Source organism: Aspergillus ambiguus (genome assembly GCF_047715705.1).
Source record: "Aspergillus ambiguus strain CBS 117.58 unplaced genomic scaffold BDV59scaffold_7, whole genome shotgun sequence".
Classification (NCBI taxonomy): domain Eukaryota; kingdom Fungi; phylum Ascomycota; class Eurotiomycetes; order Eurotiales; family Aspergillaceae; genus Aspergillus; species Aspergillus ambiguus.
The window spans coordinates 785,055-807,658 of NW_027395520.1; the positions used below are offsets into that span (position 1 = coordinate 785,055).

General features: G+C 55.6%; 11 protein-coding genes and 1 non-coding gene across 12 annotated transcripts; 4 read left to right on the forward strand and 8 right to left on the reverse strand.

Annotated features, from left to right (window-relative positions):
* Position 1: 1 nt before the first annotated feature.
* BDV59DRAFT_156654 (allantoinase alX) lies at positions 2–2,013 on the reverse strand. Its single transcript, XM_073687453.1, has 3 exons — positions 1,303–2,013; positions 134–1,243; positions 2–79 (listed from the first exon to the last, which is right to left on the reverse strand). The coding sequence occupies exons 1-2, from the start codon at positions 1,795–1,797 to the stop codon at positions 212–214; spliced, it is 1,527 nt and encodes a 508-aa protein (XP_073550324.1). The 5' UTR covers positions 1,798–2,013; the 3' UTR covers positions 2–79; positions 134–211.
* Positions 2,014–2,753: 740 nt separating this feature from the next.
* BDV59DRAFT_156698 (uncharacterized protein) lies at positions 2,754–7,624 on the forward strand. The gene is made up of 2 exons (XM_073687454.1): positions 2,754–5,819; positions 5,876–7,624. The coding sequence occupies exons 1-2, from the start codon at positions 3,123–3,125 to the stop codon at positions 7,568–7,570; spliced, it is 4,392 nt and encodes a 1,463-aa protein (XP_073550325.1). The 5' UTR covers positions 2,754–3,122; the 3' UTR covers positions 7,571–7,624.
* A 472-nt stretch (positions 7,625–8,096) lies between these two features.
* On the reverse strand, positions 8,097–8,350 carry BDV59DRAFT_174147 (uncharacterized protein). The gene has a single exon (XM_073689027.1). The coding sequence runs from the start codon at positions 8,300–8,302 to the stop codon at positions 8,117–8,119; it is 186 nt and encodes a 61-aa protein (XP_073550326.1). The 5' UTR covers positions 8,303–8,350; the 3' UTR covers positions 8,097–8,116.
* Positions 8,351–9,345: 995 nt separating this feature from the next.
* Positions 9,346–10,098, reverse strand: BDV59DRAFT_174148 (mitochondrial 37S ribosomal protein uS14m). The gene is made up of 3 exons (XM_073689028.1): positions 9,966–10,098; positions 9,707–9,878; positions 9,346–9,645 (listed from the first exon to the last, which is right to left on the reverse strand). Exons 1-3 carry the CDS (start codon positions 10,073–10,075, stop codon positions 9,583–9,585), a joined length of 345 nt encoding a protein of 114 aa, XP_073550327.1. The 5' UTR covers positions 10,076–10,098; the 3' UTR covers positions 9,346–9,582.
* A 308-nt stretch (positions 10,099–10,406) lies between these two features.
* Positions 10,407–11,279, reverse strand: BDV59DRAFT_174151 (F1F0 ATP synthase subunit i). Its single transcript, XM_073689029.1, has 4 exons — positions 11,186–11,279; positions 11,093–11,122; positions 10,912–10,962; positions 10,407–10,796 (listed from the first exon to the last, which is right to left on the reverse strand). The coding sequence occupies exons 1-4, from the start codon at positions 11,220–11,222 to the stop codon at positions 10,744–10,746; spliced, it is 171 nt and encodes a 56-aa protein (XP_073550328.1). The 5' UTR covers positions 11,223–11,279; the 3' UTR covers positions 10,407–10,743.
* A 76-nt stretch (positions 11,280–11,355) lies between these two features.
* Positions 11,356–12,399, forward strand: BDV59DRAFT_174155 (DASH complex subunit SPC19). The gene is made up of 2 exons (XM_073689030.1): positions 11,356–11,597; positions 11,655–12,399. The coding sequence occupies exons 1-2, from the start codon at positions 11,466–11,468 to the stop codon at positions 12,027–12,029; spliced, it is 507 nt and encodes a 168-aa protein (XP_073550329.1). The 5' UTR covers positions 11,356–11,465; the 3' UTR covers positions 12,030–12,399.
* On the reverse strand, positions 12,400–15,384 carry BDV59DRAFT_174158 (tRNA methyltransferase RSM22). The gene is made up of 2 exons (XM_073689031.1): positions 15,319–15,384; positions 12,400–15,250 (listed from the first exon to the last, which is right to left on the reverse strand). The coding sequence occupies exon 2, from the start codon at positions 15,156–15,158 to the stop codon at positions 12,573–12,575; it is 2,586 nt and encodes an 861-aa protein (XP_073550330.1). The 5' UTR covers positions 15,159–15,250; positions 15,319–15,384; the 3' UTR covers positions 12,400–12,572.
* Positions 15,383–16,980, reverse strand: BDV59DRAFT_174161 (uncharacterized protein). Its single transcript, XM_073689032.1, has 4 exons — positions 16,525–16,980; positions 16,271–16,456; positions 15,883–16,188; positions 15,383–15,833 (listed from the first exon to the last, which is right to left on the reverse strand). Exons 1-4 carry the CDS (start codon positions 16,588–16,590, stop codon positions 15,453–15,455), a joined length of 939 nt encoding a protein of 312 aa, XP_073550331.1. The 5' UTR covers positions 16,591–16,980; the 3' UTR covers positions 15,383–15,452.
* BDV59DRAFT_174166 (SUR7/PalI family protein) lies at positions 16,981–18,674 on the forward strand. The gene is made up of 4 exons (XM_073689033.1): positions 16,981–17,296; positions 17,362–17,659; positions 17,726–17,908; positions 17,964–18,674. Exons 1-4 carry the CDS (start codon positions 17,284–17,286, stop codon positions 18,211–18,213), a joined length of 744 nt encoding a protein of 247 aa, XP_073550332.1. The 5' UTR covers positions 16,981–17,283; the 3' UTR covers positions 18,214–18,674.
* A 2-nt stretch (positions 18,675–18,676) lies between these two features.
* BDV59DRAFT_174167 (ribosome-associated complex protein SSZ1) lies at positions 18,677–21,019 on the reverse strand. The gene is made up of 5 exons (XM_073689034.1): positions 20,843–21,019; positions 20,740–20,776; positions 20,556–20,682; positions 19,728–20,499; positions 18,677–19,662 (listed from the first exon to the last, which is right to left on the reverse strand). The coding sequence occupies exons 1-5, from the start codon at positions 20,924–20,926 to the stop codon at positions 18,994–18,996; spliced, it is 1,689 nt and encodes a 562-aa protein (XP_073550333.1). The 5' UTR covers positions 20,927–21,019; the 3' UTR covers positions 18,677–18,993.
* A 184-nt stretch (positions 21,020–21,203) lies between these two features.
* BDV59DRAFT_174168 (exosome non-catalytic core subunit RRP40) lies at positions 21,204–22,331 on the forward strand. Its single transcript, XM_073689035.1, has 2 exons — positions 21,204–22,168; positions 22,230–22,331. The coding sequence occupies exon 1, from the start codon at positions 21,234–21,236 to the stop codon at positions 22,065–22,067; it is 834 nt and encodes a 277-aa protein (XP_073550334.1). The 5' UTR covers positions 21,204–21,233; the 3' UTR covers positions 22,068–22,168; positions 22,230–22,331.
* Positions 22,332–22,335: 4 nt separating this feature from the next.
* Positions 22,336–22,471, reverse strand: BDV59DRAFT_t65. Its single transcript has one exon. It is a non-coding gene; the product is annotated as a tRNA-Asn (tRNA).
* Between the last annotated feature and the right edge of the window lie 133 nt (positions 22,472–22,604).

Below are 22,604 nucleotides of genomic sequence, written 5' to 3' on the forward strand. Positions count from 1 at the left end.
CTCTAAACATAACATATGCAAAGCTAAATCAAGCCTACACCGACGCTTGTAGTCGTTAATGCAATGCGATGCGATGCTGCTGTCAAGTCATTAGTGATCATCAGTAGCCGCGGGGGGGGTGGATATCATATGCGATCATAAAAGGAGTTGGTCTGATGCGTCGTCGACTGTCTTCCCGTCAACAGTCTCGATCCAAGAGGAGGAAAAGAGCTCAAACCCGTTTCTCGAGGAGAAGGTTGCCCGACGGCGTCTTGCTGCTGAACCCGCCGTCGCGGCTGAAGATCTTCTCGCCGCGGAGCCACGTCTCGCGCACCATGCCGCGCAGCGTCCGACCCTGGTACGGCGAGCACTTGTTGCGGAAGAGCATCGTGCTAGGCTCGACGACCCACTCGGCCGAGTCGTCAAAGACGCAGATGTCGGCGTCGAAGCCCGGCACCAGGTCGCCCTTCTGGCGGTCCAGGCCGACCTGTGCCGCGGTGTTGGCGCAGCACAGCCGCACGATGTCCTGCAGCGCCTGGCGCGTCTTGGTGTCGTCCGCGCCCGAGAGCGCCTTGCGCCGGCTGAGCTCCGTCCACAGGATGGGCAAGCCCAGACCGACGGACGAGATGCCGCCCCACGCCGAGAAGAAGCTGCCCTCGTTGTCGTTGATGGTCTTGGTGGCCGCGCCGGCCTTGTCATCCGCGGCGGCCCCGCCAGGCACATCCGCCGGCAGCAGCTTCAGGTCCGGCGTGCAGGGCGAGTGGTCCGAGACGACCGTCTTGATGACGCCGTCATCGGCGTAGCGCTCCAGCTCGGCCCACAGCGCGTCCTGGTTCGACTGGGACCGGATGGGCGGGCAGCACTTGTGGCGGGTGTCGCCGTCGCGGATCTCCTCGGCCGCCAGCGAGAGGTAGTGGAAGCAGGTCTCGGCGGTGATGGGGATGCCGTCGGCGCGGGCCTTGCGCAGCAAGGGGATCGCCTCCATCGCGGACAGGTGCACGATGTGCAGCGCCAGCTTGGGTGCCAGGTGCGCCAGCGACAGGATCTCCTGGACGGCGCACGTCTCGTACGACGACGGCCGAGACGCCAGGAAGGTCGAGTACGCCTCGACGGGGCCGGACGGCGCCGCCGCCGCCGCCGCCTCATTGCCGCCGGTGTTGGGGGGCTCCATCTCGGCGTGGAACATGAGGGTCGTGGGCTCGTCAGCCAGTTCGACCATCGCCTTGCGGATGTCTTCCGAGGAGACGGCAGGGAACTCCTCGACCTACACGTTGTTAGCCCCTACGGGGAAGCGACGACAAGAGAGGGGTGACTAGGACTTACGCCACTGTCGATGAGGAAGCCCTTGAAGCCGCGGACACCCTGGTTGACGAGCTCCTTCAGTTCGCCGGCATTGCCGGGGACGATGCCACCGTAGAAGCCGACGTCGACCCAGCACTTGCCCTGGGCGGCTTGGAGCTTCTCCTTGAAGCCGGCGACGGTGGTCGTAGGGGGGATGGCGTTCAGCGGCATGTCGATGACGGTGGTGACGCCGCCAAAGGCGGCCGCCTGCGTGCCGGTATAGAAGCCTTCCCACTCCGTCCGGCCAGGCTCGTTGAGATGCACATGGGCATCGACCAGACCGGGCAGCAGCACGTGCGGTGAGTAGTCATGATACGGCGTGCCCTCGGGGAAGTCCGAAGCGGGGATCACAGAGTCCAGCACGGCGGTGATCTTACCGGTTGCTCGGGAGATGACAATCGTGGCAGACGTCAGACGGCCGGAGATCACGGCGCGCGACGAGGTGATGACGGCGATGGAGGGAAGTTGGGCGTCCATGTCTATGGTCTGATATGGAGAAAGAAGAGAGCAGGGAGGGACAAGGAGGGAAAGAAGGTACGAGGCAAAGAAAGCACGAGCTAACGAAGGGTATACGAGGTGATCAAGCCCGAGGTAGGCGCAGGCAAGGGACGTTGATAAGAGAGAGACGTCTCGTCCGGTGCAGTCAGTCAGTGTGAATCACGACCCAGAAACGAATCCGGGGTATCGATAAGAGTCTTTATATCTTCTGCCGGAGAGAATTCGATCGAGTAACAAAATCTCCCGGGCCCACCATCTGCTCGGGTCCACCGGTGCCACCGGCAAAGGGCTGCAGCAGGATTCTTATCGGCGCTTAGTGGTTTTAGTTCTCGATAGGTCATCGTCGACCGCTTTGTCCAGGACGAAGAGAAAAGGACCTGCTGGGAAAAGTGCCCGGTCTTGGGAATACCCTCACTTTTCCCCCTTCTGGCGTCTCTCGTCCCTATTTTCCCGCCTTCGTGATACCCGGCAGCCGTTATCTCTGCTGCCATGCGTCTGAGGATGACCCATGGTTCTGCATCGGGGGCCTCCGGCGTCCGCCATCGGATATCTCCCCTGTTCCGCATTGCTCATGACTTTTACTCGATCAAAACCCCCCCAAACCATTTCCCTTACTCGATCGTTTTAGCCCTCGTTGGGCAGCCATGTCCCATGTGTGGCCCCGTTAGTTCCCGGGAATGACTTGCTTGCAACGGTGGATTCTAGATCCCTCTCGGTTGTTCTGCATGATTTTTCTTATCGGAACCCTCCGCAGAGTCGCCACCAGAGCCAACCCATGGAACTCCCTCGGCACTCCCGATCAGGAAGTCAAAACATGCCCCAGACTACCAACCTGCTGGACATAACCGTCATGCGCAGATGTATACCCCATGCCCTTTTATACTCCTGGGTCCCTGTCATCCGAGGCCTGAGGAAAAGACCGTCGCTGATCAGCCGCCGCCAAGCCGAGAGGGGTTGGGATGCGCAGAATCGGGCAGAAATCCATGCTCACCTCTTCCATCGTCAATGGTAAATGATTTCGCAATTGACTTTGCGGGTCCACTCCCTGCCATCGTTGTAGACGGATTGGCTCTCATCGAGTATACAATCCATTCAAGAGATGCAAGAGACGGAAGCATATCGAAACGACAGTCGTGCAGAGTCTCACCTCAGCCTCAACCGCAGCCTCAGCCTCAGCCTTGTCCAAGAGCGCCCCTCCGCACTATCGTAGCGATGAACCCCATCTTGGGAGCGCTGTCTGTAGAGTAATCTGTAGTCTCCAGAACCCATCTCAGTCGTACCTCGTCGACGGAGGCCCCAAAATAATGACCATATCACCGATCTCAACTCGATCGTCATCGCTAGACCTCAAATCTTCCGCCATCAAGGACGAGATCGCCTCCATCTGGGCCCAGGTCCAAGCGCGAGTCATCCAGCTAGCCGGCGGCGATCCCAGCAAAGTCCAACCCAACCTCAACATCAACGGCGTCCTGGCCTATCTCGACCAGGCGCAAGATGCAGCAACGCCCAAGGAGAGCGTGGTGCGATCCACCTTCAACACCACCCTGCAGTTCATCGACACCGTGGGAAGCATCGTCGCTGGAGGTGCCGCAGAAGTCTTCGGCCCGGCCGAACTATGCTTCAACGCCATCAGCTTCGTCATCCACGCCTGGCAGGGCTACCAGGGCGTCTTCGAGAGCCTGGCCGGGCTCCTCGAGAAATGCAGCCAGTATCTCGGCCGGCTGGACTACTACATCAGTGGCGGCATGGACGCGAACCTGGCCAAGGTTGCCTGCCAGCACCTGCAGCTGTTCGTGGAGATCTGCGATCGTACCATCAAGCTGCGGCAGTCCAAGCGGCGCAAGCTGATCGTCTTCTCCAAGGTCTTCTTCCTCAGCGACAACGACATCCAGGACCTCCTGTACAAGATGGATGGCCTCGTCGACCAGGAAGGCCGGCTGGTCACGGCGCAGACCTTCAACTTCGCCTCGCAGGCGGCCGTCGGCACGCGCGAGAACCTGGCCATCAGCCGCGCCGTGAACCGCAAGATCGACATGCTCATCGCCAGCCGCTCCGACCAGGGAAAGGATTCGGACACCCGCCGGCGACGAGAGACCGTCCTGCGGACGCTGGCCTTCGACGAGAACAAGCTCGACCGCGAACGCCGCGAGCCCGACCCATCCTGGCAGCGCACCTACCACAACTTCCGCAAGTCCGTCGTGCCCGACACCGGGCAGTGGCTCTTCTCCGACCCGCTGTTCGTCGCCTGGGAGAGCGGCCGGCCAGACGCCCCGGCAATCCTAGCCGTCGAAGGCGTTGAGGGCTCCGGGAAGAGCTACCTGGCCTCGACGATCATCCGCCGTCTGCGCAACCGCAGCTCCGTCGAGAGCTCCGGGTCTCGCAATCTGCTGGCGTTCTACTTCCTGGAGGACGACTCCAAGGAGGAGCTCAACAAGACGAACAACCTCGACGTCATCGTCAAGTCGTTGGTGTGGCAGTTCGCGCAGGCCGACGCGTCGTATCTGAAGTCGGCCGCGAATGTCTGCGAGAAGAGCGTCGATCTCGATCCGCATGAGATCCCCGAGCGGCTGCTGTTCAGTAATGAGCTGCGCGGCGTGATCGATGCTACGTTTCTCGTCGTCATCGACGGCGTCGGCGACATAATCGGGGAGGCCTTGGTCCACTTTCTGGAGCGGGTTTCGGCGCTGGAAGGGGACCATCGGCGTGTGCGCGTGCTTCTCACCGGGCGTCCCCGGGCGTTCGAGCAGCTGGCGGCCGTGAACGATGTATCATTTGAGAGGCTCCCCATCAGCGCGAAGAACCGTTCCGACGTGGAGAAGTACATTCAGTCGCGGATGGATAGGATCGAGGCTCTCAAGGACACGACCCGCATGGGCGTGATGGATCTGAGGAAGAAGATCTCCGATAGTCTGTGTGAGAAAACGGCCGGCGACTATTTCAGGATCAACACGATCCTGAAGCATATCAGCACGCTGGACTACGTCCACGACATCGACCAAGTGCTGGAAGACGCCGGGAAGGAAAGGTCCGAGCAGATCGTAGGCGAGATCGACAAACTGAATCGGACTCGGACCTCCAAGGAGATTGATGAGATCAATGAGATTGTCCTGTGGATCCTCTACGGCAGAGAGTGGTTCAAGCCTCGCCAGATGGCCGCTGTGCTGTATGAGAAAAGCGGAGAACTTTCGCTGCTGCCTTTGGATGCGAAGCTGCAGATCAAATACTCCTTGTTCGAGATCGACAGCGACGGGGATGTCGTTTTTCGCTCGTACGAGATCCCGGAGCTGATTCCTGAGAGAGGCTCCTCCGACCCTAGCAAAGATCTCGAGTCAGACACGGCGAGCCAAATCCATCCGAAGGAGATCTCGATTGTCAGGCACTTCCTGGGCACTGTCTGTCCGCCGGATCTGTACGAGAAGTTCGAGTTCGAATCCTTCTTCGAGCAGAAACTCCAACATCGCGGCGGCCACATCTGCCGTGACGACAAAGATACTTCGGAGGTCAAGCTGGCGTTGACCTGTCTTCGCATCCTGACAGAAAAGAGGGACGAGCGGCAAGAGCTGCTCCGGCCCTACGCGATGGCGTACTTTTTGCAGCACCTGTCATCGGTGGATCTGTCTTTCGTGGGCCGCGAGTGGAAAAGCGCGGTTGGGCCTCGACTTCTGAAGCTGTTCACGGATGAGAGCTCGATTGATGCACTTTTATGGACGACAGATCTGGACGACGCATCCGACCTTGCCTTGAGAAGCAGTGCCGTCTGGTTTGGAGATGACGGGGCAGTCAGCGAGATCCTCCGGTGGCTCAAAGACTCTGCCGCGGTGTCCAGCATCACCGACCAGAGCGCTCGAGAATGGATCTCTAGCATCACATCTAGCGCCAGCCCTCAAAAGAATCTGCTTGAACCATTTGCCAAAAGAATGGCAGTGCATTGGCTGCGGGAGCCTTCCTCGCAGGTTCTATCATATAGTGCATTCTGCTTCGTTCTAGGGTACATGGGAAGCGTATGCCATCCCCTGTGTCTCCTATTGAAGTAATTAATCACTAACAATCCATCCAGCTCGACACTGCAGACAGTGATACTGAAACTGTAAAGTCCAGCACAACACTGGACCCCACGATCGACGACATTACCCAGGCTGAAGAGTTCTCCCGGGGGTTGCTAGGCGTGAACGAAAAAGATTCCCTATGGGAAGTCCAAGTGGCTCTCATCCACAAGGAGCTCAACTTTCCCTCCGAAGCCGAGCAGAGATGTCGTCGCGCACTGGCTCTCGACCCGGCTAACTGGCGGGCTTCGTACTGCCTCTCCTGCGTAGTCGCGTCCGATACCGAGGCGATCGACATTCTGAAGACCGTCACGAAACGTCTCGAGGGTGACGACAAATGGATGGAAGATCCAGCACACAAGGCCCCTCTGTCGCAGATGTTCTTCGACATGGGCCAACGATACTGGCAGAGCAGACAGTACGATGCCGCCAGCCAGTCCTACACCAGGTCGATCAAAACGGACGCCACGGCATTCGAGCGAACCCTCTCTATCATGGAGCAATACCACAGCCGACGGCAATGGACCGACATCGTCGCCTTGCTCGAAGCCATCCATAACGACTCCTCCGAACGGGCGTACCTCTCCGAGATGCTCGTCGAGCTAGCCGCCAAAGACTCCATCCACAACATCCTCCTCCAAACAGCCGTGGAGACGCAGCAAACCGACTTCCTCGAGAGGCTGTACGATAGTGCCATCCGGCACGCCTCAGACACCCAAGCCTACACCAGCCTCTACTACCTCCGGTACCACTACGCCAACACCCTCTTCCAGCAAAGCGAGAGCGAGGAGCGCGCCATCGCGCTGTGGGAGCTCGCGCTGAAAGAGGACCTTCCGCGCTCTGTCCTGGACGTCGAGGACATCCTCCCCAGTCTCACCCTCAAGCTGGCGCCGGTGTACCTCCGGCGAGCACGGGCGGCGGAGCGCGACTCCGACGTTGCACGCGGCTACCTCCAGCGCATCTCGGAGATTCTCCCCGACGAGGTGGTCGAGAGCAACATTCTCTCGCCGGCGAAGCTCTACCTCGCGCGGTACTACCAGGTGCAGGGCGAGGGGATCCGGGCGAAACAGATCGCGCGCAGCGTAGTGAAGATGGCGCTGGAGATTCTCTCCGACGACGACAGTGAGAATGATTACCTGGCGTACTGGAGGCTCCTGATGGTGTTCCTCCCGCTCAACGACGACGAGAATGCATTCGTGGCTCTGGTGATGGCGGCGCTGGCGACGCGGTCGTTTACCACGCCCACCATTAGCCGGGAGATAACTCAAGTGGAGTCCCCAACGAGCCTGGGAGAGGACGAAGCCGTTGGAAATGGGCAGAATGGAGATGAAGGCGAGCTGCCGCAGGACACGGAGGCGATCGATCATGCCCCCAGCGATATCCAGCCAGAGCGACAGGTCTCCGAATCGCAGGCCTTTGCGATTTGTGACGGCGAATGCGGGTATTACTGGGCCACGGCTAGTGAAATGTGGTGGTGTAAGGATTGCATTAATCTGTCGTTCGAGAAGAACTGCTTCCGGCGGCTTCAACAAGGTACTCTGGGGTTGAATATCTGTGATCGACAGCATGAGTTCCTGGAGATCCCCAAATGGGACGGCGAGAGAATGAGGAATATTCCTAAAGGGTCTGTCCCGTATGGTGAGAAGGCCATCTCGCTTGAGGAGTGGAAGAAGGTCATCAGCAAGAAGTACGTAGATTTTGATAGTTAAGACGGTTACATAGATACCAGCACGGGTTGTTCAACGACAGATCATAAATTCAGCTCTGCAACTGACTGCTAGTCATGTAAAGGATAGTAATCCTGAAACCTGTCGAGTCGTGCTCTACGTCGAAACATCTGACTGGGATGTGTCCTGGTCGTCAGTGACCCCTCTCAGCTCCAACTCGGCCTCCCCATAAGACTGGTCAGCATGAGCCATATCCAGCCATTCCAGCATATGCCCCCAAGCTCTCGGCATGATACACTCAATGTACAACGCCTCCCCGGAGGAATAACAGTTGCACCCATAATCATGGTAGCCAGGCACAGGAATACCCAGCGGTTCCTCGGACAAGACGTAGGCACGGCAACGGGAGGAAACAAACGAGGCGAACGAGTATGGCTCCAGAACGCCTCTCTCATCTCTGCCGGGCAGGTCGATGTCGATGTCATGCATGGGATGTGAGAGACAAATTGCAGAGACGTACCGGCGCCAGGAGTTCCCTATATTGCGGCTATATTAGCCTCATTCAAGACGGAAGACAAGTAACAAGTCTCACATACAATTATCTGCCAAATAGTCAATCACGCCAAGTCCCCCCTCAGCCAGCCCAATGATATCAATCCTAGCATCTTCCCTCACCAGTCGTCCACGACTCGCCAGGATTTCGTTGAAGACAGACCGAATATGGGACTGCCAGTTTTCGTTTCCCGGGACCTTGTTCCTGCTGGACATCATCATGGGAGGATGTGCGGCAGTGGGACGAGGTAAAGCGTGCCAGGATAGCACTGTCATCGCTTTGTGCCCACCACAGTGCCAGACCAGTTGTCCTGTGTTTGCCAAAACCAAGGCCGTATCCCCTTTGCCTTCTGTCTCTGTGTTATTTCCATCTCATCAATTAGGAGATCAAGCCGTACCACCAAGGATAGTCTGCACAAAAGCTACGGCCGAGCCCGCGTTGATACCTTCATTACCTCCGATGACTCGATAAGCCCAGATAGCCAAATCTTGGCCAGGTTCTCCGAAAACAACTATGATCCTAGAGGCGGTGGAAAGGTTTTGGGAGACCATGATTGGGATATGGGGCTTTGTAGGTCCGGATGTCAGAGGGAGTCGCAGAGTTACAAGGTGGAGGTCGCGGAGGCGTGTGTAGACAGTGTCACGAATACAAGCTAGATTCACCGCAGTGTCAGTATGGGAAGTAGAGGGTTCGAGGTGACTGGTAAGGCACCGTTCATAGCTTCTCTCTGAACATCGTTCCACCTGTCATTCTTGTTGATCTTGAACTGGAAGGGCTCAGATGGGGCGAGGATCTTCCTGATCTGGTCATTTTCATTGATGCAGTAACTAGAGAGAAAGTTAGAACTGGACGTTAAAGATCAGCGTATCTCTCAGGTCTGACCCCAACTTCTCCAGGTCCGCCGGGAAGACTGGGTCTGCTGGGATGTCTTTCTTGTGGAAGACAAACATCGTTCACTAGGTTTGGGCTGAGAAGATTTGGAGAAATACGACAGGACGAAGGTGAACGGAGAGTAAAACCGGAAGGTTGTGAAGGAGAGGGCAGACGCTGCGTAAACCCGCAGGTTCCAAACGCGAAGAGGCAAGTTATAGAAGCGAGAGACGAAAGAGACGGGGGCCAGCCAAACAGATCAGTGTAACAGAGCTGGTCTCTGATGTCGGTAGAATCCAGATGGGTGCGAAAGTGGTGGTTGTGGATAGAGAGGTTGAGGGTTGAGGGTTGAGGGTTGGGATGAGACGCAGAAGACGAACAGAAGGAGCAACAACGCGTGATCGTCACTGAGTCTTCCTGCCTCCTCACTCAGTGAGGCTTTCTTGCCTGGTGGGAGAATGTATGCTTCACCATATCATACTCTGATGGAAATCATTCAACGTTATCCTGACCAAAGTGGTAATCTATTGTACAGTTCTCGAAAAGAATAGAACAAACGCCTTCACACGAGCCAACCGAGTGATCAAATTGAAAGCAGTAAAGTGATAGAAGATTCATCCGGTTCGAGGGCCTACCAGCTGGCCTTCTTCACTCCAGGAAGCTCACCAGCCAGCGCTTGTTGACGGAATTGGTACTGCGTCGCAACATCTTAGCCAACTGCCCCAGGACTGAGCATCACTCTCTGTAAAACTCACTCTAGCGATTCTGAAGTCGCGAATGATACTCCGCGCAATACCTCCAGCAACACAGCGGTTCTTAATCTGGGTGGGCCGGGTGTAGGCGTGCATTTGGGTCAACTGCAGCTGCGCCTGGGCGCGGACACGCTGGGGGAGGGTGGTGTTGCGGATGATATAGCGCAGTGCTTGCCTAACGGGTGCAGATTGGCAGGTTAGCATCAGGTTCGCCGACTCGGTCGTCTCTTCGATGGTCGAGACCAGACGAGGAATCCCCTACCGTTCAGGCTCGTGCTGCTCAAACACCTTGCGCTTGGTGTGATCGCGAATCACGCGGGCGTTGATGAACCCGCCCAAGTCCAATCTCTTTGCTCGGAACGGCGCAGCCATGGTGGATAATGTGCTCAAGGCTGGTGGATTGAGCTGGGGTGAAAGTGTCGGACTCGCTCGTTTTGTCCGGGACGGCCGGTCACGTGATTCAGTGACCTCAGGTAGAATTTTATATTGTACAATCTACACCCTAGAAGCAATAATTCTCTCTTTACAACATATACCTGTCGAGTACTGATACCCACCCTGTAGGAGTCGGCTAGTCGCCTTCAATGAGACATTTTCTAGTGATGAGGCACCAGAGTCATAGTCCAGGGCAACCGGCCCTCTGAACTATGGGGTTCTCCGACAGTTCCGGGTACGATCAAGTAGAGTAGGAAGTGAGTAAAAGCCTGATATCAAGTTACATGCTCAGTTGCGTCAGTCCTATCGGTATAAGATCCCTATCGTATCGTCTGCACCCGGACATCTAGCGCCTCTGTGCATCAAGTCCAACAGCGCTCCGGATAAAGCGGAAACCAAAACCTCCGCCATCAGGACAGAATAGAATAGTGGTACAACTTGTCAATTCGTCAAAGCTATGACGGTATAGTCTATATGCCTGTACAGGAAACTGCCCGCGATATCGAAACAGCGAAACAGTAAACAGGGTGACAAGCCACCCACGACAATCACATTCCACCCGTCATATCCGCGCCATCAATCGATTCTTCGGTTCGGAAACGAATTTAGTGCTTGTTCTTGAGGTTGGGGTTGCGGGGGTCGTTCTTGTACTCCTCGGCTAGAGAGACCGTTAGTCGCCATGTTCCGATTTCCAGCTCCATTCATATTCCTATCGGCGGAGAAGCGCTCCCACATAGATCTGGAACCATCTCATCGTCATTGAGGGGACTTACTCGACATCAGGAGGTTGCCGAAGGAGTTGATGCCGTACAGGATGACCAGACCTAGAACAGTCCCATCAGTATCAAGTCTTTCCAGCACTCTCGAAGCGCATGTTCCGGGTCTCAACGGATCCCATAATCCCGAATCCATGCGGTTCTGTTGGGTGCAAGCAGAGGTGGTGGAAATGCGTACCGGCAGCGAAGAAGGGGCCCATGGGCTTGGCTGTAGGCGACGGGGTCAGTCCTTGCAGTCCAGCGACGGTAAAGAGCAGGCAGAGACACTTACCAACGGGAGTGGGGAACTTCTTGGGAAGGATAGACATGGTGACGGAGTGAATGCGTTCACGAAGATGTCCTGAAGGGGAGGGAGTTGAGGGAGGTGGTGGTTGCGACCAGGAGGAGCGGGAACAACGAGGTTTGTCCCGACCGCCCGACCTTCCGACCGCCTTTACGTAAGCCCATTGTGCCGCTTTTGGCAGCGCACCAAATGTACGCAGTAAACAATCACCATCTCGTCCGCATCATTCCCTCACTCCCACAACGCTACACACCAGACTCTGTCAGCCATGGCCAGTTCGCTTTCGTCCTCCGTTGCCTCCCTCCAATCCTCCCTCCAGCTCCTGGATTCCTCCATCTCCACCCTCGACTCCGGCGTGAATGACTTCCCCCGCATGTGCAAGGTCCTCCAGACCACCCGAGTAAGCGCCCATATCTTGGAGAAGACAGAAAGTCTATCCTAACGTTGTTCTTCGCAGCATTTTGAACTCCTACCCGAACCCACCCTGCGCGAGGCCCAACAATCCCTCCTGGACGAGATCACCCCCAGCATCGCGCACCTTCTATCGCTAGCATCGAACCACGTCGAGAAGCTCTCGCGCCGCGAACAAGGTCTCCGGGCCAAAAGCGAACTCCAAGAAGGCCGACTCTATTCTAGCGAGACCCGTGGGACGACAAGCCGCGGTCAACGCAGCGCATCCGGTGATCAGCAACGAGGAAGTTCCGCTGCGAAGGCTCTCGAGTTGCGACGGCTGGTCCAGAAGAAAGAACGTCTGCAGTATGCGGTAGAACGACTGGAACTGCAAAGTAAACAGAGAGAGCGTCAGCTCAGAAAGAGCATGGCTGTCCAATGAATCCCACCTGTGCAGGTAACTGGCTTCATTAGGATGGCTGCCGTTCAGTTTCCATTGCGTGTCTCATAGTGTTCTCTCAGCCGAGAACATGGAGGCACAAAAGTCCTCTTCGTCTTGAGATGACTGCATATGCACCGAATCTGCGCAAGAGCAGCTCGCTTGCTCTTGGGCTCCCCACCTTTACAACCCGAAGCCTCACAACGAGGCCACTAGCGGGGTACGGCCCCTGGAGGTGATACCTCCCGGTCAATATGCCGTGCTGAAATTTAGGGTTTGACATCCCAAATCAACGCCATCGACCATACCAGAGTATACGGTAGTACCATGTACAAGCGATTGTGACATGAAGCATTCACTCGGAGTGAGGAGATCAATTACATACAGGAGTGGTGGCCTATGCACCGTCTATTGTACAAGTGATATAATATACAGAACAAGAGATATCCCTAGCTTCCGAAACCCCACAGTACACCATAGTTTGACGCCGCCATGCAATCCCTCGAAACCCTATACTCTTTTTGCGGGTGAAGCCATCCCATCGCACTAGGCCAACGAGTCATCATGTGCCAATTGTGCAGCCGCATGCTTCTTCGTAGCCTGTCTTAGTTTCTTCTTATCGGCATGCTTCTTCCAGCTAGGAATGTTCTGGCCTTTCTTCCGTTGGGGAATGGGCAGATCTGGCCAAGCAGAGCTGCCCTCCTCGAGCTGCATCTCTTCGGCTTCATTCAGCTCGGCTCGTGCGGCTGCTCTCCGCGCCAACCGCTCTTTCTTGCCCTCGCCATGCTTATCTCCGAGTTTCAGTGAGCGTGGGATCCGGGTCTTTGCGCCAAGCGCCCACAGATCGCCCCACTGAGCTTTGCGTGCGTCCTTAAATGCCCGGCGGCTGTAAGACCGGGGAACCGTCCATCGTTCGATCTTTCCGGCGGAGGTACAAAGGTCGAAGATGACATGGCCACGTCGTTTCATGGGCGGGTACACAATGCGAGGGAGCGAGAGGGTGTGGAATTGTTCGGCCGCATCGGCGGGACTCTGCTCGTTCGCTTCCACAGCAGAAGACGCAGGCTCTTCCATGGCCTCTGACTCCTCCCCAGCTGTGTCATGTAGATCTTCATATCCCGCAAAGGCGGCATCGGTGGCTCCAGGGCCTTGAACGATGCCGTCCTTTTCGCGCAGGTCGACACCACGTTGGACAGCAACATAGCTGAACTTCACGTCTTCATGGTTCCGGTCCTTGATGCCTAAGATACGCTGGAGGAAGGGTGGGCGGATGTATCGTTGCTCAAAGTGGCAGTAGTCCTTGCGACCTTTGGAGTGACCAGCCACGTTGAACATGGGGCATTTCTCATGGTTCGTGCAGGGAGCGACGATCATCCCGGCTTCTTTGTCGACATATTTGCCCTCGCCCGGAGCCTGCAGGAAATCCTCATACTGGGCAGAGCCGGGACTCGAAATGTGGCGTTTGAGGAGCATGTCACGGGCTCCTGCAATAGCCTCGAAGCCCTTCTGGTGGCCCTTCTCAAGGAGGATGAGGACTCCTCCGTTCGGGTTGAGAAGATTCCACAGATTCTCCACATGCTCTTTCCGCATGTACTCTTCCTCAATGCCCAGCAATGAGTGTGGGGCGATGATAACATCATACTGCTTCCGTTTCGGCGGAGCTCGCTGGTCGTCCAAGGTGGGCTTCTCGCGGATATGGACGTAGTCAGGTAGTCGTGGCAAGAAAGAAGTGTTCTCCAGCATCAAACTGGCACGAAGCCGGAGAGTCTCCGACCCCGTCACAACAGTCGACCGGCCCACAGGATACGGGCTCGTCTGGGGATGATCCGGGACCATGAGCTCCCACTCCGCGCGCAGGACGTCTCGCCAGGCCAGGACACCTGCACCCCCAGCGCTCGCATCAAGAACGTGCGGGCCACCCTCTTGCGTCAGCAAGCGGCGGATCCAGTCTGATCCCAAGCGCTTTCGGACCTCCGTCAACACGCTCAGAACCGAGGCATACATTCCAGGGTACAGCGTAGCAATGTATGCATTTGCCTCCATCTCGCTCATGTGGCGCTGGGAAGCTTCCAGCGGGATCGGGAGTTGCGGTATCTGGGCGCGCGGCGGGGGAGTGGTGGTGGAATATGGGACGCGGGCGCCACCGAATACACGACGCGCAACGTCTGCGATATGTTTGTTCGAGTAATCGGAGAGGATGACGGAGATGGGACCGGTCAGAGTATCTTTGGGCGGGAAGACGGTGCTGGGGTCGGTCGAGAATTTCCCCTCCACGGTCAGAGGGTGCAGCCGCGGCGTGGCATCAGGGTTTGCCTCGTCTTCGAATTGCTCCAGCATGATCTCACCACCCAATTGTTCGGCCACCTCCCTTGTCCGTTGCATGGCAGCAGATTCATCCTCTGGCACACCCACCTCCATATCGTACACTAGAGGCGCCTCGGTGTCCGCTTCAAAACGATCATATTCCACTTCCTCCCATCCACCTCTGCCATCTTCGCGAAGCAGTGTGTCTGCCTCAGGTTCCTCCACGTCCAGTTCGCCTTCCGGCTCCTCGCGACGAACGATGGGCTCCCCATAAAGCTGAGTATACAGCTGCATCTCTGTCGCATTCAGGTATCCATCCGGGAGAATGTCTCCAAACTGCTGTCTCGCCATCCGTACGCGGGTCTCGAGTGTTTCCTGGTCTCGGTGCCCGATAGTCTGACTGACGGCATCGTCGTACTCCGGGCCATCAAAATTGATCGCGCCATGGTAATCATCCAACAGGTGAAGCTCATCCATCATCTCCGCGAGCTCGACCTCATTTTGATTGATCTTGTCGATCACATCATATATGGCGTCCTTCCGATCATTCTTTTTATCAGCGGGTTCGGAGGAAGCGCTCGACGCATATCTCTTCTCAAGTTGCCAACGTCCCGTCCTAGTAAGAGATACAGCCTTCCTACAAAGTCTCGCAGATGATAAAGGGTGCGAAGTTTCCGTTGCGAGCGTCGTCTTGCATCGTTGAGTTGTGACAATTCTAGCTCCGCGGAGCTGTTGCGGACTGGCCGCCGGCGACGGGTGGGCGAAAGCGCGCAGGAGATCGTAAGAGCAAGGTCTGCGTACCCTTGAAGCCGGAGAGACTGACAGCATCCTCGAACCCCTTCTGGCACTCGAGCGATGATTGACGGGGTTGATGAAGAAAATGCGACGCCACCTGAGAGCTCCAGACTGAAAATCAACAGGTCAGAAATTCTGCGCTTCCTATTGGTTGTCGTGTTTGATAGGGGTTATGTAATAACCAGAGCACAAGGAGGATCGCATTATGTAATGCTGCACAAATACGACACAAATCGGCCTGGTACAGCCGAAACTTGGCTTCTTGTGTTTATAGAGAATTGAAATGCCAAATTCGTGCGTATAAATACATATATATATACAGGAATATTAATTGTCGCTATCCGTATCATCATTCCCCATCAGCACTTTCAATGCAGACATCCATTTCATCACTTCATGCTGAAGGGCTGTCAATTTAGCCATGACCGCCATCAAGCTGGGATCCTGACTCTCCACGCGGACCTTCTCCCTCACTTTCACTTCTTCGCCTTTCCAAGTGAACAAGTCGCCTGCCTCATCATGCGCCCGATGTCGCGTCCCAAATAACCGGTCTCGCAAGTTGAATCCCGTCAGAGAGATATCGGTTGCGAAGGCGGTTGGGGTATGCGTGGGTGTGGTAGACTCCAAGGTTCTCAGGTACAGTACGAGAGCCGAGTCAGCGATCACCAGCTGGAAAGAGAGGTATGGCGGTAATGGAGGGTCAAACACCTGCACGGGTAAGCATCACGGTAGCGGATTATGACTGAGCACAACGTACCTCCTCCACCGCACTGGAATCCCACCATTTCTCGCGTGCATTGTCATTCTCGCCCTTGAGCAGGGAACGTGCCTCGGAAATGGTCTCATAGAGGAGGTGCAATTGACTGAAAATGAAGTTGGCGTTGAGAGGATCGCCGGTCCATGTGCTCACATCGACGATATCAAGACTCTGGTTGACCAGGTTCCTCACAGACACAAGTTGGTGGAGCACAAGCTCTGGGGCAGTAGGCGAGTTCGACAGACATAATCGGGTGTTGCCTGATCCGCGCGGCGAAGCAAGGGAACTGAGTCGTAGTTGGATATCCTATCAAGCGGCGACGTCAATGCCGTTTTCTTATTGAATCATATTGATGTTGAGGCGATGCAGCATGGTGGGGTGTACCTACACCTTTCACGATCTTGGTGCCTACGCGAGTCACGAACCCCTTGACGTTCTCCGATCTAAGCGAGGATAGAACTAAAGTTGAGCCAGGCTCCTTGGGCGCCAAAAGGACGGCGCATTCGTGGAGACCCTCTCTCAGGGACGTGAGGGAGTCCTGCAGTGAGCGCAATAGCCATTCAAGTTCTCTGGTCTGGAATTGGCCCAGAAAGTTAGCAGTGCGGCACGCCTCATGTAAGGTGAAAAGGCCACATAGCGTACCAATGCGCTGTCGGCTTCACGGTCCAAGTGCTCCGCAGGTAGAGGTGGGTATGCCCAAGTGGCCATGGCGAGATTGGGCCCCTCACGTCGGCGTCAGGCGTTCTCTCAGCCCAGGGCTTCGATGGCCAGTCAGAGGAATGCAGTACCTCGTAGGAACCCAAGGAGACCAACGGTTGGGTCCTTGGTGAGAGAGAAATTTTTTTTTCACGATTGAGTTTTCGCCCGCACACGACGAACGTCGATCAAGGCAGGGTGAACAGATGAAGTCAACGGTGCAACGTCAGAAGGCGCATGGAAGTCGAGGAGTGGCAGGCAAAAGGCCGCCGGGGAGAAATCAACAACGTCATGAAGTCGGCGGGAGGGCCATCCCGATTGGGTTTAGCGTGGCGAACGATGACGTCGAGATGCTTCGGCTTCTTTTTGCGCAGAACTCCTGGTCAGACGAACATCCAATTCCATGGGAACGAGACGATGATGCGCCCTCATTATTATATCACTACTCCCTCGACTCTGTGGCTCGGCTCAGGGTCGCCGGAATCTCCGGATCCGCTTTAAGACCTGAAACCCTGACGACCTCCCACCAACGACCTACTCCTGTGATCTACTGGATCTTTTCCTCCTGACCTTCTCTCTCTCCTATCATCTCCTGACCCTTTTTGAATGATTGTCCGGTATTGCGAATACTTGCGACTGCGCCTGAAGCTTTCTTTTTAACTTGCGCCAATCCCAAGCTGAACATCCAAGGCACCCAGCGCCACCATGCTCTTCACTAGTAAGACCTTCATCCAGACTGATCCCGTCCGGTGGAAGACCTCATGGCTAACCTCGGTGGTATAGGAGTGACGCTAGGATTCCTGGGCCTGTTCTTTACGGCCTCAGCTCTTCTCTTGATGTTTCTCACGATCCTGGGAGGAGCCAGGAACACGATCCCGCTGAATGAGATCTACCTGCTCCAGGTGGACACCAGCAACATCCCCGGGGCCCCGGCGCTATCACGATGGACCTTTTGGAATCTCTGTGCCGTGGACGCGGATGGGAAGAATGACTGTGGCACTTCCTATCCCGACTTCCCCTTCGACCCTCCCAGTCACCGCAACTTCGATACTACCACCAATATCCCTCAAGCATTCATCGGGTATGCGCTCCATTATCCTACAAGGAACGGATTCGACTTGAGAACACTATCGCTGATCATTCTTAGGACAAACCACTACTTCTTGACCTCGCGGTTCACCTGGCCCTTCCTCCTCATCGCCCTGTTCTTTGCCGTGGTGTCTCTCTTCACCGGCTTCCTGGCCATGTGCACCCGTATCGGAAGCTACGTCTCTTCCCTGATGGCGTGGATCGCGTTGTTCTTCCAGATCATCTCGACCTGCCTCATGACGTCAGTCTTCCCCAATGCCCCCGCAAGAATCCCCCGGCTAACGGTCTCCATCCAGTGCGGTTTTCGTCCAGGGTCGCAACAAGTTCAACGCTAACAACCAGACTGCCAGGCTGGGTGTGAAATCCTTCGCCTTCATGTGGACCTCCGTCGCCTTGCTTCTCATCTCCTGCGTGCTGTACTGCATGGGCGGCGTCGTGGGCGGCAGAAAAGAAGGCTATAGTGGCCGTGAACACCGCCGCCGCGGCTTCTTCCCTTCACAGCGAGCTGGCAGTGTGAGAAGCGGCAACAAGGAAGCGAACCCATAAATGCGGGAGTCTCTTCGGCATGAGAGTGCAGGGGTGCGCTTGCTAGATTAGCTGCGGGTATCAGCGGATGGGAAGTGGTGAATTAATGTTAATGGCGCAACGGGGTTCGGGTTTCATGGGATCGCAGCAGCCCAGTATTACCAGAAGTGTGGGCCCCCTTTATGGTTCGTTCATTGCTGGAATATGGGTTGTTCGGTGATCCAGATTCCACTCCTTTATCTCATCGGGGTCTTTGCAGAAATGCCTGATATTTCTCATCTGGCTCGAGATATACCCCACGGTTGACCAGTTTCTGTGATTCTTATCTGGTGGCATAAGTCCTTAATGCCCCATAATATTTTTGGGTTGTGTTTATGGTTTACCTTAATATTTATTCTGGGATAACGCGTTTCACGATATCTACCATCGTCTTATATTTACTAGCTAGTTAATTGTAATATAATGTTGGAAGTAAAACAAAACTCCACAGATCTATCAAGTCTATCGAGCTTAGCATTCTCTATATACTTTTGGAATAACTTCATGGGTACATTCATCATCAAGCAGTCATTGCAAGCCAAATGCGGAGAAACAAGCATCTCTTGCTGGGGACTGCTCACCCAGGAAATCAAAGTGCGCAGCCTTCACCAGGTACGAGACCACACATCACTCAAAACTCTCATATTCAAATATTTCGGGAGAAAAAGAAAATAATGCAGAAGCGTTAAAACATGACAGCGCGAGTCCTGAAAGATGACAATGAAATAAAGTAAGAACTAAGACGGGGGTTCAAACAAGCGTTCAAGGGGCCTGAACAACACCCCGGACGGCGCTCTGGCCACCGACCTCGCGGGCGGTGATCTGCAGGCCCAGGTCGGCGTTCACGTGGATCATCAGCTCGACCTTGCTGCCGGCCTTGACGCCCTTGACGGCCAGCTCGGCAACGGGCTTCTCGGTCTTCCACACAATCTCGCGGATCTCTTCCTCCTCATCCTCATCGGAGTCGAAGTCGGAGTCGTCCTCGTCGTCCTCGGTCTTGGGCTTCTCCTCCTTGGGCTTGGGCTCAGGCTTGGTGACCTTGATCTCGCGGGCGCCTTCGCAAACGCGGATGAGGACATCGCCGCCCTCCTTGGGGACGCTGTACTGGGCCAGACGGCGGGCGGGGAGAGCGGTATCAGCGTTCAGGAGAGGCTTGAACTCGACGGACTCGCCCGAGGCAAACTCGACGCCAAGGGCCTTCTGGAGATGAGGGGTGGCGGTGACCATGGGATGGATGGACTGCTCGATGTCCTCCTTGTCGAACTCCTGGATCAGAGAAGCCTGGATGGCGGCACCACGGGGGGCCAACTCCGAGGGGTTGATGGCGCCAGTGAAGGTGGAGGGAGCGAGGACCTTAGTGGTCTCGGGGAAGATGTTGCGGGCGAGCTGGGCGATCTTGGGGGTGTGGGAAGCGCCACCGGCGAAGACAACCTTTGGGTTTGTTAGAACGGAGTTCCACACCGGGAGGGTGTAATTTAATAGGGGTAAAGACGAACCTCGTCGATGTCCAGGACATCAAAGCCAGCCTTCTGCACAACCTGCTCGATCAGACGGGTGAACTGAGCGAAGACCTTGTTGGAGAGAAGCTCGAAACGAGTGCGGTTGACGGTGGAGCTGAAGTCGATGCCGTCGGCAAGACTCTCGATGCTCAAGCTGGCATTAGTGCCCAGACTCAGGGTCTTACGGGCAGCCTCACCCTCCAGCTTCAGCTTGGCAAGGCCACGAGCGTTCTCGCGGGGGTCAGTCTTGTGCTTCTTCATGAACTCCTTGGCGAAGTGGTCGATGATGATCTGGTCCAAGGAGGCACCGCCCAGCTCGTAGTCGTGAGCCGTAGCGAGGATGGTGTACATGCCACCGCGGCAGGCAACAACAGCCGCATCCGATCTGGTACCACCGAGATCAGCGACCACGATGAGCTTATCCGTCACGGTTGCCTCGGGTCTCGCATCATAAGCCAGAGCGGCAGCCACAGGTTCGTGGATGAGCTGCAGGACCTCCAGACCGGCAGCGTTGGCAGCGGCTGTCAAAGCTTCACGCTGGGCATCCTTGAAGTCGGTAGGAACAGTGATGACGGCGGCATTGACCTCCTTACCAAGGAAGTCGGAAGCGGAGTTCTTCAGGCGGCGGAGGTGGCGGGTCGCGATCTCGGAGACAGTGACGGTGTTGGGAGTCTCGTTAGAAGAATCACAGATGGAGAAAGAGACGGTCGAGTCGGTCTGCTGGGGGTGGGCCGAGTTATGGCAGGGAGTGGGGTCTATCGACTTGAAGCTATAACGCTTGTCAGATCCGGCTCTCAACTGACATCAGACATGGGGGTGTATTACTCCTTGCCCAGGTAGTCTCTGAAATAGGCAACGGTGTTCTTGGAGTTGCGAATAAGCTGCGCCTTAGCCTGGGTACCGTGGTATTCTTCACCATCGATATACGAGAGAACGGAAGGAATCTGGCGGTCTATAGAGGCCCAACGTTAGGAGAATTGGGCACGACAGGAAGGATTGAGAAACAAACCTCCTTCTTCGTTGGCGATAACCTCTGCCTTGCCCTCCTATAAATCACACTGTTAGCTCACTCCCTCCAACCCAGACCAGACGCCGCGGGATAGTCGACATACAGGGTTGATGCGGGCAATGGAACTGGAGGAGTTGCCAAAAGAGATACCAATGGCGAATCTCTCGACACCGTTTGTCTCACTCATGGCGGAATATGAAGGGAATAAGGGAGGATGGTAGAGAGAAAGTAGAGAGGTGGGAGGTGGAGTGGGGGAGAGAAGGGAAAGGCAGTCGAAAAGAATCTCGACTTGGACGCCTCAAGAAAAAAAATTTGGACTGTTTGTCAACGGGGCGGGCGGTGTGGCTGGTGTCTTATCGATAGGCAGAACCAGCTGTGGCGGTGTGTTCCCCTCACGTGGAGATAACCCCGATAAGGACCGCTTTCTTTTTCCATCTTTCGCTCGTTCTTCTTCCCAGTCAGTAATTGACCTTGTCCTCCTCCTCGCTCTCACCATGGCCTCACCGTTAATTCTCCTACCTGGAGACCATGTTCCTCCTGAGTACTTGCCGTCTTCCAATTCTTCCGCACCTCTCCGACTAGGCCCCGGTCTTCGCCTCCTCTCCCAGCCGCCCTCTTCAGCACCTACCTCCTCAGGCCATGTTCTCTCTGCGACACAAGCTGGTATCCTCACGACAGATCCAAAACGAAACGCCGTGTCGCTCCTGTCTAATATAAACCGCCGCTATGTCCCCACCGTCAATGACCTAGTGATTGCGCAAGTCCACCATTCGAGCCCTGATTATTTCCACTGCATGATCACCCCACAGGCCCCGCAAGTCGTGCTTGGACAACTTGCCTTTGAAGGGGCGACAAAAAAGACCCGACCAATGTTAAAACAGGGAGACTTGGTCTATGCCCGAGTGTTGTCCACAGGTCTTGGGGCTGGGGCTGAGGTCGAGCTGACCTGTGTCAACCCTGCAACGGGAAGAGCTGAACCGGGCGGATTGGGACCCTTGACGGGCGGAATGGTTTTCGACGTCTCGACGGGTATGGCTGCCAGGTTGATGAGAGCGAGCTCGTCATCGGCCGAGAATCAAGACGGAGTGGATGGGCTTGTGGTCCTGGATGAGCTCGGCAAGAAACTGGAGAAAGTGGGTGGGTTTGAGATCGCAGTCGGCCGCAATGGCAAGGTTTGGGTGGACTGTGCCAATGGAGGTGAGTCTGCTGTGAAGGCGACAGTCGCCATTGGCAGATGTTTAAACACGATTGACGAGCACAATTTGATCCCGACCGATCAGAAAAAGCTCGTCACCAGGATACTGCGGGAGATGAATGTGGAGGGTTGATGACGAATGCTATGGAGCTTTTATCTTGATATTTCCCGGTTGTTACTTTAGCTACCTATATTCGACATACACATAAAGCATGATTGAGACGACAAGCATGACTGTTCCGTTCCCTATTAGTAGGCAGACTCCGTGCCTAAAGGTGTTCAACAGCCGGCATACCAATAGCGTATAACGAAAATTTCCAGCAATTGGCTTATACCGTTTCGTCGGAATAGAGCAATGCATCATTTATAATGAGGTTGGGGGGGAAAAAATAAAAAGATGTTGACGAGAGTGGGATTTGAACCCACGCCCCTTTCGAGACTGGAACCTTACTCCAGCGCTGTTATTATGTTAGTGATGGTTCGGTGATGGAGAAACTAATAGTGTAACTAACCCTTAGACCGCTCGGCCATCTCGCCATTGGTTGAAGAACGGCTAAAAGTTTTGACCCTATGATCTAGGGATACAGTTTGGACAAACCTTCTCTAGAAACTGTGTTTGTTGAGAGTTCTGCCTACCGAGCAAAAAACTACGAGCACCTCGACGCCTGCC